General features: G+C 46.9%; 1 protein-coding gene across 3 annotated transcripts in view; it reads right to left on the bottom strand.

Annotated features, from left to right (window-relative positions):
- celf2 (cugbp, Elav-like family member 2) overlaps positions 1 to 6,853 on the bottom strand; it is a 106,454-nt gene extending 99,601 nt beyond the window's left edge. For all 3 annotated transcript variants that reach the window (XM_084701220.1, XM_084701221.1, XM_084701222.1), the window contains exon 1: positions 6,706 to 6,853. In XM_084701220.1, the coding sequence (XP_084557346.1) occupies positions 6,706 to 6,758 (53 nt within the window). In that variant the 5' untranslated portion in view covers positions 6,759 to 6,853. The remainder of the gene's footprint in view (positions 1 to 6,705) is intronic.
- Positions 6,854 to 20,229: the final 13,376 nt, after the last annotated feature.

Below are 20,229 nucleotides of genomic sequence, written 5' to 3'. Positions count from 1 at the left end.
AAAGGAAAGCTCGGGGAGTTAGAAGACAGAAAAAGAGAGAAGAAGCCCAATTTCAGACTCTCTAAAGCGTATACTAATAAATCTTCTAGACGATATAGCTGTAGGAGGAGGCTGTACTACAAGAGTCTGCATTGTGCCCAACACACAGAAACTGTACATGTACACAACTCCACTCGTGCACACACATACACACCACAGCGATGGTGTGTGTGTGTGTGTGTGTGTGTGTGTGTGTGTGTGTGTGTGTGGGGGTGTCTGTAGGACAGTGTTGGCTTTACACCGACCTTGGAGACCGAAACTAAGCTCACAAGAGATACATGACCTGTAATAAACAATTATAGCTGTGTGAGAGAGAGAGAGAGAGAGAGAGAGAGAGAGAGAGAGAGAGAGAAATGCTCCAGGAAGTACATTATTAGAAATATTTGTCATACCTAGCCATTGGTAATACAGTATGTGTGTGTGTTTAGGTGTGTGTGTGTCAGGGCCCACAGTAACTGGTAGGCATCTTTAAAGCTCAGAGCATACTTCTCCCACAGGAGACGTCTCCTGAAGCCCAGACCAGCAGGCCTGCATCATGGCCACGCCTGGTGGCAGACTGCTCTGTTATCTCCAGACACCTGGAAGGACAATGCTTGTGACGGTGACGATGCAGACGTCCTGACCGCCAGATCCCAGCGGCACCGTGAGCAGCACAGAGGGAACAAAGGCCACATCCGGAACACAGCCTCGAGGCACGTGTGTCTGTCTGTGTGTCTGTCTGTGCCCGTTATGCGAGTGTGTGACAACGGGCCGAAACGACGGATGTCACCTTTAAAGAGTCCCACGAGAGAAACATGTACACACATACGTATGAAGAGTAACGTTACATTACATTTAGCAGACACTCTTATCCAGAGCGACTTACAGTAAGGTGAAGACATTATTTGGCGAGGCGGGTAATCGATCCGGCAACCTTCTGATGACTAGCCCGACTCCCTCACCGCTCAGCCACCTGACTCTCAGGTATGACAGAGAATGGAGACTTGCAAGACAGCGTGTTCCATCTGTGCGATGCTGATACACACTGAGTCGAACCTCCCAGCAGGAGAGCACACACACACACACGGATCCAGCACATCTCCCACTCGCTGATCTGCCTATGGTGAGTAAAGAGGGGAGGCAGCAGCACGGTTTACTGGGGGGGTTCAATATCAGTGAATACATTATGGATAGCTCTCTCACCCCATTTAGGAGCCCCTGCCTTTGTCTCCTTCTTTCTTTCTCCGTCTCTCTCTCTCTCTCTCTCTCTCTCTCTCTCTCTCTCTCTCTCTCTCTCTCTCTCTCTCTCTCTCTCTCTCTCTCTCGCTCTACCCCTCCCCCTTTCCGTCTCTCCAGGGGAGCGCGGTGCTGGCTCAGGCAGCGTAGCAGCCAAACAGAGAGGAAACTGAGCAGGGCTTTACACACACAGCTAGTCAGATCCCCCCCGTTTAGCACACAGCTGCCAGGGGTGTGCAAGGCAGCGGCACACACCTATCCCTCCCTCTCTCTCTCTCTCTCTCTCTGGACCTTTCTCGCCCGCAGCACCGCTCTCTCCCCATTCCCCCCCCCCATACCTCTCTCTCCCTATTCTCTCTTTCTTTATTACATTCCCGACCGCCCACCCCCCCGTTCTCCCCATCTCCACCCCCCCCCCCCCCCCACCACCATCCAGTCTCTCTTGTTTTTCATCTATTCATTCAACGTGTTGAGCTGAAATATGTAATTATCCTCAACTGATTCCGGGGGTCTGACTCAGAAGAATACCAGGCACCCCCACCCCACCCCGCCCTCCCCCCTATCCACCCCCCCACCCCCCCACTTTCCAATCTGAGACACTCCCACAGTGAAGCTGAATGTCGTATTGTTCGGTTGCTGTGGCAATGGCACAGTGTCCGTCCCCCGTTCCCCCCCCGCGTCTCCCCCACCCCCACCCCCCCCGCCACCGTACTCTGCGCTACAGTATATCACAATGCTTTGATTGACAGGTCGCCGGCAGACCAGTGACTTGTGGTGAAGACTGAGGTCCAACTCAGTCAGCTGAACGGTAGAACTCTCTTTCTTCCTCTCCTCCTCGCCTCCGTCTCACATCCTGGCAGGATCTCTTTGCCTCTCTCGATCTTTCTTTTTTTCTTCCAACCCCTGCTCTCTTCTTCTTTCTACACTTCCATTCAGGGTGGATGAACCTAGGCTACACCCCACCAGTCTTCACCTGACAAAGCCTGCCATTTCCTGACCCAGAATAACCAGAACTGTAGAAGGATGTTGTTAAGGTGAGAGTGTTCAGTGTACTATGTTCTTTTCTCATTTGTTTCAACATGACTTTGTCCAGCTTGGAGAGTTCCAGGAGAGGGGCCTTTCTCCTGGTCTCTGGGCTGTCCACTGCCACCCTCCCCTGGCCACATGGAGCACCACCACGGGGGTGGATTAGCGGCGCCCCGCAGGGAGCACAGCATGGTTGTTCCTGTCTCTGGGTCACCAAGTTGGTGGAAGGGGGGTGGGCGGGTGGGGCGTGTTTAATCCTGGGGATAGACACGGTTAGCAGGGTATAGAATGCAGACACACACAGATGCACACGCGCACACACCGGCACACACACACCCATCAGATTTATCAGGCATCAGACATTGGTTTCAGTAATTAGGTAGATGGACTTTGGACTTGGTGTGTTAGTGAGTATAATCTAGCCGAAAGCAGGTGGACTTAAACTAGATTAATTAAAAGGAACACAGGCAGGTCAGAGGTCAAGCCCCCCCTCCTCTCTCCCCCGCCTCCCACCCCCTACTCCACCACCAACCCACACACACACACACACACACACACACCCACACACCCTCTGTAGTACTCATCCAAATCCCCTCCACACACACTTCAGTTCCAGCCCATAGGCTCTTGTGTGGACAACGGAGAATGAGATGTTGATAAAGGATTTACATGATTGCACACAGGTGAAGCCTCTCTTAGCTTCAGACATGCTCCACTTTACTGATTGAGAACAATCAGTTCATGCCTCTATCCAAACTTGATAACGCGGTGTCACACTCTCCAACTTTCATGCCAAACGGACATCAGCCCCGATCCGTGTTGAAATTGTATCCACAAACACACTCTCCCAGTAAGCTTCCTGATGCTCCATATTACTTCTCTCTCTCCTTCCCTCTCTTGTTTCTACCATGCCAGCATCTACGCTTACACCAGGCAGTTATTCAACCAGCCCTGTAATAGAATAAAAACCTGTCTTCTCTCTCGCTAATATAATAAGAGACCCACCTTGTCTCTGACGTGTGTGTGAGTGTGTGTGTGTGTGTGTGTGTGTGTGTGTGTGTGTGTCAGTGTGTGTGTGTGTGGGTGGGTGTGGAAGTCAGAATGTAATCAGGTGGAATTAATAAGCATGCTGTTTCTCATTATGAAATAACTGAACTGCTCTTCAGAATGTGATGCTTACTGTGAGAGACGCCACAGACCTGATTTAACACTGATATTGCTCTTGTACCCAGAAACCTGGAACTGTGTGCGAGTGTGCATGTGTGTGTACGCATTTATCAACGGACAATTGTCTAATGTGTGTGGGCGTGTGTACCGCATGCATTTAACTGTGTGTGAATGCTTATTAGTGTCTGTTTGCCAGATATCTCTGAACTTATCTGTAAAAAACTATTTTGTGTGTGTAAGTATATAGTGTGTGTCTAAGCAATGATAGTGAGCCATGCAGTAGACACAGCCTGGTATTGATCAGATATGCCCAAAGAGGAAGATGCAGATGTCCACATCCATCTGAGACATGGCCCGATAACACTGATTTACACACACACACACACACACACACACATACACACAAATGCACATGCACGGGCACATACACTGGCGCATTCACACAAACCCACACTCAGATGCACAACCAGACGCACACACACACACTCATTTCTTACCAAACAGCACCGTGGAATCAATATATTTACCAACTGTGTTCGTTAGTTCTGAATTTTGTAAATCATCGGAATCAACTATCTACATTAAGTTCCCAAACCAGTTCACTACAAATAAAAACAATTTTACATGAACTTCAAGTACAATTAAACCGTATTACAGTATAAGTAGTCAACCTTAGGTATTATTGAGTATGTATTGAGTACAATCACAGTTTGCCTTTCTTGAATGCTTAATTGTGCCAAAATAAATTAATATCAATACATTGATAGTGACACTTTTAATAGACTAAATCTGAACACTACCTGAACACAGCGAAACAACCACATCATACTGTAAGCCACAGACCAACAGACAGAGAGACGGACAGACAGACAGACAGACAGGCAGACAGACAGAAAGAGAGACAAAGAGACAGACAGACAGCGTGGGAGGACCCGGGCAGACGGGGACAGTGACAGGGCTTTATAGAAGAGCAGACAGCTGTTGTTCTTATCGCTGTCTTTGTTCATGTCCTCACACTTCACCAGGACAATAACAATCACACTATAGAATGGAGATTTATTTTCGAGCCTGGACCACGGAGAATGCTGCTAATTGTGTGTTTTGGATGATACAGGTCTTTGACGCCGGAGTGTGTGTGTGTGAGTGTGTGTGTGTGAGTGTGAGCGTGTGTGTGTGTGAGTGTGTGTGTGTGTGTGTGTGTGTGTGTGAGCGTGAGCGTGAGCGTGTGTGTGAGTGTGTGTGTGTGCTAAGGTATGTGCCTTTGACTGAGGTGTGCCTCATTAGAGAGCCATCAGAGACGTAGAGAAGAGCATCGAGATGCTTCGTTATCTTACACTACCGAGACGATGTGCACAGGCGCGCACGCATGTGTGTGTGTGCGCGCGCGCGTGTGCTCCATAGAGACAAAGCGTGAAGGGCCAACAGTAAGCTGGTCTTTATTAAGATGCTCAGTCTTTGGAGAGGGACAGCTGCTCCTGAAGATAATCTAAAGCAGCAGAGGTTCAATAAAGAGAGAGAGAGAGACAGAGAGAGAGAGAAAGAGAGAAACACCCTTCCATCACTCCCTTTCCCTCCTCCTACCTCTCATCCCGTCCTTCAATAACAGATTACATCCCTCTGAACAAACTGAGCCGGCCCACCGCTTATTATGTGTACGTGCGTGTGTGCGTGTGCGTGTGCGTGTGTGCGCCCTACTGCATCTTCTGCCCTGAAACACAAATGTTTTCCTGAAAAGTCAAGATTCCCTTCTTGCTATGAGCAGAGGAGTCGGTTTCCTGTGTCGATGTTCATTCATCCAGAGATGTGTCCTGCTTGGACCAAATAGATCAGCGGGTTAGGAAATAGCTCCTCAATAGAGGAAGACTGTGTCATCATCTCCATCTCTCGGCCTATTTATGAGCGTGTGTGCGGGTCAGTAGCAAGCCTCATTTCATGCCCTCGGGTTCTTATGGAGATCGTAGTGTGGCCAGATTGACACCATTCAACCCTTAAGTAGCCTAGTTCACAAAAATAAGCTTGTGCCCAGCCTATATTCTAAATTTGGAATGAAAACAGAGATAGAAATAGGATAAAAGTGGGTAGATCATTCATTTTATAATTCAGAAATCTTCCCGCTGTCTCATTTTCTCCGATTAAAATATAATTTGAAAAAACTACATCGCTCCCACAGCATGAGAATCCGTCTGCGTACGGAATTATTACTTATTTATCAAATAGTTAAAAAATTCAAGAATTTCAGCATTTCAAATTCAAAGGGTTCCTACAAAAATGTTAAATGACAGCGAATGTTTGAATACTGATTCGCAGGTGTAAATGTAGCCTATGCCGAAACCAGGTTTGTTGTGATGCCCATGTAGATTCCGGGCTGGTGGCGGGTCTGTAGTTTCCTGAGTGTTTCTGTAGTGCGCTGCTCGTATACGGCCAGATGGGGACCTGCGCACGGACCACAAGCGCGCTTGGTCTCACCTGTACTGTTACTTACGTGGGCTACTGTATGCATAACTGTATTGATCTGTAAAGTTGAAATGGCTAATTTGTGCGAGAAATATACATTGTTAATTACATTAATTGTAGGTGATGAAATGGGCACATTAACAACAACTGTCAGAAAGGCTAAAGAGATGGGAAAAAGGGTGAAGTTGAGCCTACTGAACTTCGCTTTCGATTCCATGAGTTTGCCTATATGCCCTCTGTTGTATATTCTACAAGTGCAGTTCATTACTGACAACATGGGTGGACAGGGATCCTGTCAGAAGAGCAATGCTATTCTCAAGCAGAAGTCCGTCTGGCGAGAACAATGTTGAGGTGACGATGACGACGGTCATAATCCTCTAGAAGCTAAAGCTCAATTTACATTACAAGTTGTCAAGAGGAACTCAGTATCACGATGACAGGAGGGCTACCAAAGGGTTAATGAGATGTAAGACTGAAGAGGAGCTTGGGTGCATACGTCAGACACATGACAGAGAAAAAGAGGGGGAGACCGAACTCTAAAAGTATAGTGCTCTATTATCAACGAAGCGTAACAAAAAGGAGGTCATTGCGCGAATTGTGCTGAGGGCACAGCCATGTTGCTAATATTATGAATAGTTGAGCCTAGTTTCCTAAATGTGTGGGTCGCTGTTCGAGCCGCTTCGGGAAATATCCTTCTGCCGCTTGTGACCCACCCTACAGCGCTCCCATCACTGCTTACCCTTTCATTAATGCGCCCGCTTACACCCCATACATGACCCGAGTCTAGAAAGTGACTGCTCTTACCTTAACACGTTCCAGCTTTTCAGCGGGTCCAGGTCTGAAATGATAGAAACCATTGTTGACTAGCTTGCAGCACGCTGTGCAATAGCTCGAACAAAAGCGGCGAGAGCTGTACTCCGTGTGCGAATGACAGCAAATGCTCCGATGCAACTCGTCCTACTTCTCTCAGTGTGATAAGCACTGTCATAGCTCTCCCTCCGCCCCTTGCAAAAAGCCTGCGCTCAGCCCTTCAGCCATCCACAGACCTGTTAATCATTTGAACAAACATACAAAACTATTAACGTCAAACCACACGTTGAGGTGTGTTAATTGTTTATTCATAGAAACACACATTTCACATGCCTATTTATTTAAAACTTTTAAATATAGTTTTCTCGCTGACCGAGTCCAATGTACGCGTTAACGCTGTGGTATAGGGTAAAGATGTTAGCCTACTGAAAGGTTGTATAATTTTTTCTTGGCCATGCTAAATTGCGTATTGTTTCCAATATTTACTTGGTCGTCTATCACTTAGTAGTAGAGTGGAACTTCATTGATTAGCACTTTATTGATCCCCAGAGCTTAATAGATTTTCAATGGTGTTAATCATCAGTTAATAAACTGTTTAGTTAAACGTTACTAAAATAGGCACTAGGTAGCCCCAGTATGCCTATCAATTGATTACAGTTTGTATATAATTTGTCAAGATCAATAGACTAGGAGAAAAAAAGAGTAAATCTCTCTAAAACACTGTCACAGATCACTTCCTGTAAAAGATGCCACGTGGATGTGGTAGCACATCCTGTTGATAACTGAACTTTCTTTTCCTCTCTTTTGCTAATGGCAGAAGATGCTTTTGCGTCTCAGTATGGCTGCATTCGGCCAACTCCAGCACTATCTATTTGCTCATTGGACACAAACAGATGAGCCCACAAGAAAAAAAACGAGAAATGTGTTAGAATTTTGTCTGTAGCACATAATTGTCTGTGACAACATTGTCGTCTGGAAAGTCCTGGCCACAGACAACACACTCACGCCACACTTGTGTTTGTTTCGTTTGGTTTGTTTATGCCCGTTTCGCTCCAGCATAGATACCCATCCATCTAGGCCATACAGGGATAATAACACACAACTGCAACTCTGTGAAATGAGATATAGCCTATATTAGTATTTAAAAATGGCTATTTACAGTCTTGAAGGAGTTGATAGAGAATCTGTGTTGTACTGTATGTTGCAGTAATACAGACTTACAGCCTTCCTCTCTGTACAGCCAGGAAACAGATGCTTTAAATAGACTAAATTGGACATCTGCTTCAGAGTCAGAGAGAAGGAGACATAGTTGACAGCATCCCTCTCTCTTCTTTTCTCCTCTCCTCTCTTTTCTGCTCTTCCCTTGCTCTCCTCTTTCTCTCTCTTCCGATTATCCTCAGACACAGTGCTAGATAAATCAGTTTAGCTTATGCATTTTTTATTTATAAATATAATCACATATTGGCTCATGTCTAAGAGTACTGGTGGTGTTTATGGGTCCAAATCTGGAAGCAAATACACAACTGTTAACATACATACATGCACACATACTGTACACACACACATGCACACATGGTGTCCATATTCATCCAGACGTCCACACGCACACACGCACACACACACACACACACACACACACACACACACACACACACACACACACACACACACACACACGCACACACACACACACACGCACACACACACACACACACACACACACACACACATACAAAGACTCATACACTCTACAAAAATACAGTATGCATACCTGTTGTTCTTTCATTGTGCAAATCAAATGGAATCAGAGAGACTAAATCTTCAAACCACCCACAGAATATAGATTTCCATTTTACCTCCATCTATTGAGGGAAGAAGATTAAAAAAAGACACGAGAGAGAAACGGATGTGGATGTGGGTGAAATAAATATAGAGGGATTATTTCATAAACGACAGCATTTCCTTTTCTGCGCAAGCCATTTGATCCTGTCAAATATGCCTAAAGCCATACACCCACATCCACATTGTCTAAAAACGCTCCATTTATGAGCCTCCCCCTTTCAAACAAGGAGAGAGTGGCTGGATCCTCAGTAGCTACAGACACACCATACAAGATGCAGCAGAGACAAACCCAACAGAATATATTTAAATCAGGTGCGAATGGAACACAAACAGCGCATGCATACACAAGAGAACGCCCGAATGATCACGTTTGTTTACTTGTTTGTTCTAGGCCATGGTGGATGCACTAAATTGTGGCCAGTAGAGATTGTGTACAGTGCGGTATCTTATCGAGTGTTTACCTAGTAGATTCCCGTGCTAGGCTGAATATAGATACAATGACAGACTCCCCCAGTGGAAGCTGCCTATCGTTATTTGCATCTTATCTAACACACATTGTAACATACCACAGCTGATGCTCTGGAACACTATCATACTCAATATATGCAGCTGGGACAGGTGTGAGTGTGTGTGTGCGCGTATGTGTGTGTGTGAATGAGAGAGATAAAGATAAACGGGGTGAGAAAAAGGATGAGAGAGAGGGAGGGAGTGCGATGACAAAGATAGTGTGTGAGTGTGTGTTGTGTACCTATGGAGGTGGGAAGGGAAGGTGAACCAGGTGAAGAGGATGGGGAGAGATGCAGCTGATTCAAGGATTAAGAGCCAAGCTGATGTCATAAACATCCTGGAGAGTGACACACCCGTTGTATCAGGTTGCTATCGGGGTGGCCGTGTGCATGTGTGTTGGTGGGTAGATAGAAAGCGAAGCAGGATGTGGCCTCACAGTCCATGCTACTTATTTGGGTAGTATAGCACACCACGCTACCTACCAGTCGTTTGCTTGGTTATTTTACGGTTCTCTATTAATGAGACAAATTATATGAAAATATGATTAATGAAAAGAACAAAGGCACCAGTTGTTTTTCCTTGGAACAGTGAAACAAAGTTTGGGTACGCGTATCAAGAGAAAGAAAGGAAAGGCAGAAGGCAATGCAGAAAGAGCTGGAAGAGAGAGCGAAAAAGGCGAAAGGAAGACGGAGAGAAATCTAGAGAATGAGCGATGGAGGCAGAGTGGGAGAGAGAGTGGGAGAAAGAGAGGGGGAGAGAGGAGAGAAGGGATATATTTAGAGCTGTTTCTAATCAACTTCTCCGTCAGAATGTGTGTGTGGGGGCGAGAGGGATAGAGAGAGCGACACAAGTTCAACACTAAAAATCAATATGCAACCCACACGGTTGCTGAAAGCATTCGGCAGTGTGTGTGTGTGTGTAATAGACAGACAGCACCAGATATGAAAACAGGCTGAAAAACAAGTGTTTTATTTCAGCTTTGTCGACTGTGAACATAGTCCCTTTGGTGATGAAAGGGCAACACAATCATTAGCTAGCATTACACAAGCCTGTCAGGTCAGCCGGAGGCCAGATTACCACCCTGTATCCTTCCGCCTTGTCCATGCAGCACCTGTGTTTGCCTAACTAAGGATGCAGAGGACCAACCTGTTGGCAGACAGACACTGTGCTGGAGATTGTCAATAACATGGGTCAATGCAGTGGTTCTATAATGAGGGCCAAACAGGAGGAGTGATGGAATGAGATTGTGTGAGAGAGGAGAGATGGAGCAGTTACACACACCCCCAACGCCCGCACTGTAACAACTGACCATCGTTCATTATTCTCAATTTTTCTCAACGATGCTGTCTCTCTCTCTCTCTCTCTCTCTCTCTCTCTCTCTCTCTCTCTCTCTCTCTCTCTCTCTCTCCCTCCATCCCTCCCTCTCTCTCCCTTGTTTCTCCCTCTCTTTGGCTCCCCCTCTCATTAGGTGGAGATCGATCCAATGCTGGCAAAGCTCACACAGAGAGGAACACAATGAGAACATTGACCAAACGATTGTGTGAACCGGAGATCAATAACTAATGATCACCCGAGGGTTGTGAGGGGGTAGGGGGAGGAGGGGGGGGGGGTCGAGCGTATGTTATTAGATCAATATGGGTGTCGGGGTTAAAGGTAGGAGTGAATGATAGGGGGAAGGTGGGGAGGTATTGAGATAAATTAGAGACAAAGAAACAACCAGTGAGAGACAATTGATGTTTAGAGAGAGAGGGAAAGGACACTGGTTGTGGTCAAAATCTTAGCAGTAGTCTTTACAGGCCAGTGCCGTGTCATAACTAATGATGCTAGTGCTGTGACAGCCAAGTCCTCGCTAAAACTGGGGGTTAGAGTGTGGTGTAGTGGCATTGTGAAACAGCAAGCATCATTCTATAGGAAGTAAGTTCCTTTTTCCAGACTGGTCTAACACATCAGTCGGACCTGATTTCTTCCTCTCCTTATTCCCTCCCTCAGTCCCCAATCCCATCTTTCTTGCCCTCATTTGCAGACATGTTTTAATCCTCGTTCTCTCTCTGTCTCTGACTCACCGTGCCACTCCCTCTTATTCATGCCTGTTTCTTTTTCCGAATCTTTCCCCTTCTTTGCATCTCTTCCTTCCCAGACAGTTTGTTGTTTTCTTACATCATGAGTGTGATAGCTCTGTGTCACTCGAACAAAACAATAGAACAAAGCCTTGATGACAAACGCCGGGGTCGTAAACTCACTGTAGAAGACTATGACATTTATGAGACAGAGGGAGAGAAGACATGGTACACATCTATCATCTGGCAGCAGGGACACTAAAGAACACACCATAGAAATCCAATATTTCAATAGCTTGGTAAATGGCAGCCGTTTTCTGATGGCCTGCCCACTGAGCCAGGAACATAAATCAGTCACTGAAATCCGCACACTACTTTTCCAATCGTCCTGATTCTCTCTCTCTCTCTCTCTCTCTCTCTCTCTCTCTCTCTCTCTCTCTCTCTCTCTCTCTCTCTCTCTCTCTCTCTCTCTCTCTCTCTCTCTCTCTCTCTCTCTCTCTCTCTCTCTCTCTCCCTCCCTCTCTCTCTCTCTATCATTCTCGTCTGGAGGAGCGGTCATTTGTGGAAGGGGTCAGAGGTCAGAAAGACTCTCAGCCAATTAAAGCCTTGCGGGTCGACACCCCCATTCCCAAACAGGAAACAATCTCGTACCCATCTGTGTGCTCATGCCCTGGGGCCACCATTGCCAATAACTGTCCCCTGTGTATTACTGTGTGTGTGTTTGTTGTGCCTGCTGTGTGTGTGTGTGTGTGTGTGTGTGTGTGTGTGTGTGTGCGTGCACCTGTCTGTCTGTGTGTTTTGGTATTAAGTCTTGTGTTGGGGGTTCCAAATGTAGACATCTGCAGAAACCAGCCTTCCCTCTGGCTGTAGCCATCGTGTGTGTGTGTGTGTTTGTGTGTGTGTGTGTGTGTGTTTGTGTGTGTGTGTTTGTCGGCAGTGCCAGAGCAGAGTTTGCAATAACAACCCCCTACTCCCTTCAATACACACACACACCCCACATTCCCCTCTGGCTTCCATGTACCTGTCAGAGGAGAGGTGTCACTCGTGTAGTCCCGGCTCTAGCACGGTCCACAGGTCACAGCCCTGACCACACTCCATCTCCCAGAGTGCCGCTGGGCCGTCAGAGGGCAGGCCAGACCTGTTTTGGTGCCAATGAAATATGGGGAGCAGCATGTCTGACATTTTTGTGTGAGAAGGTATCAGTGTGTATGGTTGTGTGTGCGTGTTCAGTCATCAGAAACAAAGAAACATTTTGGACACGGCAAACAAATGTGACGCATGTCATGATTTCACTGTCATAGAATGCAGACAGTGAAAATTACAAAGCCGTCACATGCCCAAACTAGTGCTTGTGTGAGTATGTGTGTGTTTGTGCGTACCTACCCCGGTGCATTTGTGAGTCAGAGGTGTGAGAGAGAGGTAGATATGGACGGCAGGAATCCGGTTCTTGCTCAGGCAAGACTGTGGTAGTTCACTGGAGGTCGAGCAGGAACCACAAGACACACATGCGAGCCTTCAGAACGCTGAGAAGGACCAGACACTTCCACTCTCACTCAAGCTGTGACAGGAGCCAAGAACTGAACAACACACTGAGCTGTCACACATCTATACAGATATGTTATGAATGGTGTAGTTGAAAATGATTTGGTTGAGTTTTACAAAGTATACAAAAATGTGAACCAATTGCCTGTGGAATTACTCAGAACCCAATTCACTGCCAGGGAACGAGAAAATGGTTGCTTCCTTCAACAGCCCATCCATCCCACACAGTCACCTCAGCAAAGAGTACAACTGGCAGAGGAAGAAAGAGGGGGAGGGGGAAGGAGGATGAGAAAGATGGAGGGATGAAGGAGAGTGACAGCAAAAGAGGGAGAGAGAGGAGAAACAGAGAAAGAATGAGGATGAAGCAGATGAGAGAGAATGAGAGCAAAAGGGGGCGAGAGAGAGAGAGAGAGAGAGAGAGAGAGAGAGAGAGAGAGAGAGAGAGAGAGAGAGAGAAACAAATCTGGCTCAGTACTATTAAGACAGATTTTGAGTATCACTTTGGACTTTGGTCACTGCAATGTGTTTGGAGAAAAGCTTGGCCAAACACGCACACGCACACGCACACACATACTGCAACGCAGTGAATAGTCATCTGTTTCTAATTGCTGAGGAATCTCAGCGGCCACCTCCATTCCATCCTCTTCGCCTCTTCTACTTACACCCCCCAGCCTTCCCACCATCCCGCCCTCCATTCTCCCTCCATTCTCCCTCTATTCTCCCTCCATTCTCCCTCCATTCTCCCTCCCTCCCTCCCTCCCTCCATTCTCCCTCCATTCTCCCTCCCTCCCTCCCTCCCTCCATTCTCCCTCCCTCCATTCTCCCTCCCTCCCTCCCTCCCTCCCTCCCTCCCTCCCTCCCTCCCTCCCTCCCTCCCTCCCTCCCTCCCTCCCTCCCTCCCTCCCTCCCTCCCTCCCTCCCTCCCTCCCTCCCTCCCTCACAGCTCCCTCCCTGGTTCCTTCCCTCCCTGTGGACTGGACGGTTCAGAGCTTCCAGGCCAGCCACACTCTGCTGAATAAATCACAGACTTTCATGAGATCAGAAACAGATGCACGTGATCACAGAGAGAGGAAAAGAAGGAGAGAGGGAGAGAGGGAGAGCGGTGGAGGGAGATCGAGAGATAGAAAAGAGTGCTGTGGGGAGGAGCGTGAGTGAGGAGAGGTTGAAGGGCGGGGGAGTGCCAGGGGCTGTAGTAGTCACTGGGGATGATGGGTGGACGGGAGGGGAGGAAGAAAGGAGGAGGGCAGAGGAGGAGGGGAGGAGGGGTGGGGATGCGGCTGGTGGACACAGCGAGGCTGAGAGAGGAGCTGTCAAACTCCACAGGTCAGGGAGTTTCCCTTAAACAGTGCGTCAGCCTCCCTGAAGAGCACCTTCTCATTAGAGACACAGCAGATGGAGGGCCAAGTGGATGGGACAAACTGTCAGGTTTCACCCCCTAATATTTCCACCAAACCCCAGAAATAATGACTTCTGTATGCACATTTTTCAGTGTCCAGAGTGAGAGAGTGAGGAAAAGAGATGGAGAGAAGACAGCCAAGGTGAGTCAGACACGGATGTTAAGCAGTTTGAATCTGTGATGGAAGCAATAACCTTTTGAAGTTTATGTCCTCTAAACATTTAAGATGGTCCTAAAACCAGCATGGTTTTATAGCTGAAAACGTCAGAGACAGAGAAAAAGGGAGGAACGTGTGTGAGAGAGAATGCGAATAGAGAGACCAAGAACGAAAGAGGGAGGAGAGACAGACCGAGGTTCAGAAATAGAGGAGGAAAGATGAGAGAATTGTTGAGGAGTCAGCATGAGAAAAAGAAAGATTGATAGAACATGTGTATGTGTGGGAATGTGAGTATGTGTGTGTGTGTGTGAGAGAGAGAGAGAGAAGAGAGAGAGAGAGACAGAGAGAGAGAGAGAGACAGAGAGGGAGAGAGAGACAGAGAGGGAGAGAGAGAGAGAGAGAGAGAGAGAGAGAGAGAGAGAGAGAGAGAGAGAGAGAGAGAGAGAGAGAGAGAGATTGCGACTTTGTCAGGCTCCATCTTGTTCTTGTTCTTGTGTCTGTGTTTGTTGATGGGCAGGAGTCAAGATTAAGACAGCGTCTGTCCATAACTCCTCTCTTCATCTCTCACCCAATCCCTCTTTCTATCAGTCCAATACCGTAATTCCTGTTGTCCCATCCCCCTCGAGAAAATACAGCTCATCTCTGTACAAATGATTGCGTTTGTATGTGTATGTGAATGCATGTGTGTCAATGCATGCGTGTGGATGCATGTGTGAGGTGTCCATAGGGGATTGTTCATCAATAAAGTGGAAAAAAAACAGAAAGAAAATGACAAACACATCCAACAAACATGTCAAACACAGACGCTCAGCACTCTCCTGTGAAGTATTACAGAGCAGGGATCATCAGATCTGAGATCTGTAACAACTCCCCGAGCCCTGCTCCACATAAAAGATCTCTGTCCCAGTGGCAGATCCACTGTCAGCTCATCCAATATTGATGCAGAGTGAGGTATTCCTCGGAGCACAGCCCGCCACGAATACAATTACAAGCAATAAACAGCACTTTCTGCTTTAATCACCAGATCAACATCCTCATGATTAATGCAATACAGTCACATCTCACATGAGCTCAAGCTGAGAGCCTTGTGAGTGCGTAATGATTATGCACATGATTATGTTGATTTTTCTATATTATCTTTATTCATAACCATAATCTTGGACGTGGTGGTGTTAGTGTGCGGGGGGGGGGGGGGGGGGTCACTGGAGGAGAGTGTGATGCGGTGTGGAGCTGGGCCAATGCAATGTGGGGACGCATATAACAAGATCAGCAAGAATCAGGAAGTGTGTGACCCATTTGTCATTGGAATTTGTTGTTCTATGATTGTATATTTGTGTGTGTGTTTGTGTGCAATGTGGGGGATGTATGTGTATGGTTTTCTTACAGTCTTAAGATCAAGACCAAAGAAAATAGCATAGAACACGATAGAATGACCCAACAAGACCAGACACGATAGAATGACTCAGGTCAGTTTCAGTTCACTACACCCTTACCCTCTACTCAGCTATTATTTTCTCATGCCCCAGTTCCAAACAGTTTCCTTCCTACTAGCCAGAGGGATACTTGTAACATACTATCTTCCACACCATTTGGCTCCCCGAGGACACTGTACAAGGGCCCGAGGGAAGTGTGGAGTGAACAATTTGGAACCGAGCCAATCGCTCCAGCTGCTTAAAAAGTACAATCGAAACAGAGAAGGAAACAGAGAAATCTTCTGGCGTGAAGCGACAAGAGGAAGGAATGCTGGAAGGTTCTGGAACCTCCCGGAGCTTTGCAAAGAGCATGGCCGTGTAGAGCTGGAGAGGCTTGGGCGGTTCTGACCCAATCAAAACTGTTTGCTCTCCACAGAAGGGAAAAGAAAAATCTGATTAGGCCAAATCAGTAAGGTATGTATAGCACTGGGCCCAAGTCTCTCTCAGTCGGCCAATGAGCTCTCTCACTGCGTCTCTCCCTCCATTTTCCCTCCCTCCCCCTCTCTCTAATCAGTGTGAGTGGGTGAGTGGAGGAGAGGTGAGACACTCTCATGAGGTGCTTTGTGCTGATGATGATTCTGACCACGGCCTGATTCACCACCCCAGTCACCACTAACAAGAGCTCCACTCCAAAAAACAAACCACCCCTCACAACACCTTCCCTTACGCACACACACTCACTCACACACACACACACACACACACACACACACACACACACACACACACACACACACACACACACTCACGCATAAACACATTCATGCATACACACAAACATGCGCACACACACACACACACACACACAATCACACACACACACATACCATAAACCTCTCTCTTGCATGTAGACAGGTACCATGTTTACAGGAACAAGCCCTCTACTCCTCTCCACTTGGTTCTCCCGATCTTCCCTTTAATCATTTCCTCCTTCTCCATTCCACCCTTATCACTTTATCGTCCTCCCTCACTCCCTCTCTCCGTCTGCAGTCCTGTTGACGTACTTGTTGGGTTTTCTTCCTCTGTGAGGACGTGGAGAGCCGTGACTCCGGCCTGTTTCTGTCCAAGCGCTCAGCCCAGACCGTAAATCTTCTTTCTGCGTCTGGACGCTAGCCTGGGCCTGGATCCCACAACCTATTGGAAAAACGCCTTCATCTTCCACAGTCCCAAACCCAGCCCCTAACCCAGCCTATAACCTCCCTTCTTAAAAAAAAAAATCCTACACAGCATGAAGCCAGGTGCCAGAAGTCGCGCTGTGCTAAGGCAGTGCTAGGACTGGAAGGCAACCGCTCACTGGTCACAAGATATTACAGTTTGGAGCTCTGTTGATACTTGAGTTCCTCATTTCTACAGGAAGCAGACACTGACCTTACTGTAATAGGAAACAGAGGAACAGGAAGTGAAGTATGAGAGTCATGTGAAGCTGTTCTTTGGACACTGATCACACAGTTAGGTTTGAATGCAGGAATGAAGAGATGCACATTTAATACGTACAGTGACACTCTGACATGAAAGGAAAATCTGTAGCCAGATCTATCCTGTGAGACTCTGCCTTCACTGCAAAAGAGAGAAACATACTCACACAGTCTCTCTCTCTCTCCCTCTCTCTTTATCTCACACTCTCTCTCTTTCTTTGTCCCTCCCTTTGTTTCTCTCTCTCTTTCTGTCACTCACTCTCTCAAAACAACAAAATCAAGAAAAAACAGCAACCGGACAATCAACCCCTCTCAAACACATCCACTTCACTAGAGGGCCTGGCTGTTTGTCCTTCTCACTCTCTCGATCATTCTTTCCATTGTAATGTTCCATTAAAATGTCTGTGACTTCAAGGGCCGTGTTTACTTTGACCCAGGCAGATAGAGCTTTATTTTTAAACCCACACCCTGTTGTTTGAAGTGTTAATTCTGTTGTTTCTGCTTCCTCTGCTGAGCACAAGAGCCACTTCTCGATCTCTCTCTCTCCCCTCAATGTCCCTGTTTAATTTGATTGGAGAGGCAGCCCTAATAAAGAATGTACAGCATCTTAAACACACACTATTGTCTGGCTGAATTCTTCCAGTGTATGGACACTATGTTGAGTGGAGTGTATTAATATTCTGTGTGCAGATGACAAGGTGTTCTGTTGGTTTAGTTCTAATTTGAAAAGGGTCTCCAGCAACCTTTATGTACAATAACCTTTCCAATAGCCTCGTGACAAAAGTTGGGTGACCTTTGTCAAAATAATAAACATTCGTATTTTGGGGTTGCCTTTGAAAGAAAATAACATTTAATTTATTTCTTTTTTTTTCTTCTGTTTAGCTCTCCACATCCTTCTTTTGCTCTCTATGCTCCCCTCCCCTCCCCTCTCTCCTCCTCTCCCCTCCCCTCTCTCCTCCTCTCCTCTCCTCTCCTCTCCCCTCCCCCTTCTCTCCTCTCCTCTCCTCTCTTCTCTTCTCTTCTCTTCTCTTCTCTTCTCTTCTCTTCTCTTCTCTTCTCTTCTCTTCTCTTCTCTTCTCTTCTCTTCTCCTCTCTTCTCTTCTCTTCTCTTCTCTTCTCTTCTCTTCTCTTCTCTTCTCTTCTCTTCTCCTCTCCTCTCCTCTGTGTTTATGTGTGCGTGTGCATGTGTTGTGTCTGTGTGTCCGCGTTTGTGTGAATGCACTGTACTTTACGTGCATGTGCTTATGTGTGTCTGTGTATCTGTGTGTGTGCATATGTTTGCACGCACGTGTGTGTGCGCGCTTCTGGTTTTGTGTGTGTCGGTGTATGTGTCGATGTGTGTGTGTGTGTGTGTGTGTGTGTGTGAGGGCTTCTCCCGGTGTCCTCCTTGTTCTCCTCAGTAAACTGTGAATCAAACTCAGCTGGAATGATTCCATAAAGCCTGAACAGGTGACCTAGAAAAGAGATGGAGGGAGGGGAGGGAGGAGTGGAAACATAGAGGCCTTCTGATATTTATAGACAGGGGGACAATGATGGTCACCCCACAGAGGGAGAGTGACAATAAAGACTGTAACTGGATAACTGTAGAGAGAGACTCATGTGACTGCTGAATATTTGTATACGTGTGTGTATGTTTGTGTGTTTGTGGCTTTGAGTGATAGAGAGAGCATGACTGTGAGTCTTCATCAACAGTGAATGTATGTGAATAGTGTGAGGGGTGGAAAAAATCTGCCCCACCCCATGCACACACATGCGTGTAAATACGTGCACGTGCACGCGCACACACCTCATCCAGCATTCCCCATCAACAGCCTCTTTTATGTTTGCCAATCTTGATAAACCATTCATTTATTCCTCTCTTGTTTTATTCATACTGTGGACCCTCATGTCTGCTGTATGCTCATGTGCTTGGCTCGGTGCTGTTGTGTGCAGTGGCGCTGTCTGTCAGAAGAGTTGGAGAGATGAAGGGAGAAGGAGAAGGGGAGGCACTGGGATGAGAGCATGAGAAGAGGTGGAGCTAGAGTGCACAACTTCTGACCATATTCTACAAGTCCTAAAATCGACTTCTTCAAAAGTTCAAAAACAGCACGGAAACCGGTGAAAGTCTTGATGCTAGTAGGTGTTGAATTGAGAAGGTTCCGGGGAACAAACTGATTTCCTTTGTCTGGGTTTATATACCCAACAAACTTCCACCCCTGACCTTTTACAACTTCCTTTTGGTTTATTATGAATCTTAATTAATAACATACATGTCCTCTTGGTCTTCATCTGGGCTTCTCAAATTCTACTGATTCTGAAAGGTTTAAGGGACTTTTCCATGTTTGCCTAGTACACCCTAAAGAGACTCTCTAGTCTCAAATATCCTCCCTGACCTACTACACCAGGTCTTCCATATCTTATGACAACAAGTAGACCCAGAGTTGAACTTCCTTGATTGATCACCCAGAGCCTCACTCTGGGCCTTACATGTAGGACACACACAGACATAAGGGAATGAAACACACACCGAGCCCATGGCCTTCCTTGAGCCCAGGACAGCAGGCATGGTTCACACATGGAATGGTACTCTTTGTTCCTTCTTACTATGCACCTACTCTGAACCTTTAAACACATATATCAAAACGACGTCAACTTAATCATTCAAGTTCTATGTAGGTGAGGATATGTGGAATGTGGGAGAAGATAGGAGGACAGGTGAAGGGCAAGGTGGGGCCTCAAGTCCCTTCATCAGTTAGAGAAAACAGATCATTTGTGTCGATGATATATTGTGACCTACATAAGCAATGCAGGTATGGCTCATAAAACACCAGATAAAGATCAGTTCAAGTAAATCTCTGTACAAAACAGCTTCCTCTCTCCATCACTCTCCCTTCCCTTCCCTCCCCTCTTTTTTTTCCTCCCCTCTTTCCTCCCCTCTTTCTCTCCACACTTCACTCCACCCCCCCCCATACACCTCTCCTCCTCTATACCTCCTTCTCTCGTTCCGCTCCTCTCCTCATCCCCCCTGCCTGTCTTCTCTCTCCGCAGCCTCTCCCTGCTCTGCCGCGTCTCTCCTGGGGGAGTCATCCAAACACAAGGAGGTTTCTCCAGCTCCTCTGACATGCTGTTCTATCTCTAGGACCCTTTCTGT

Source organism: Hypomesus nipponensis, chromosome 7 (assembly GCF_054491055.1).
Source record: "Hypomesus nipponensis isolate SF chromosome 7, ASM5449105v1, whole genome shotgun sequence".
Lineage (NCBI taxonomy): Eukaryota > Metazoa > Chordata > Actinopteri > Osmeriformes > Osmeridae > Hypomesus > Hypomesus nipponensis.
This window is presented reverse-complemented; position numbering and strand designations above follow the sequence as displayed.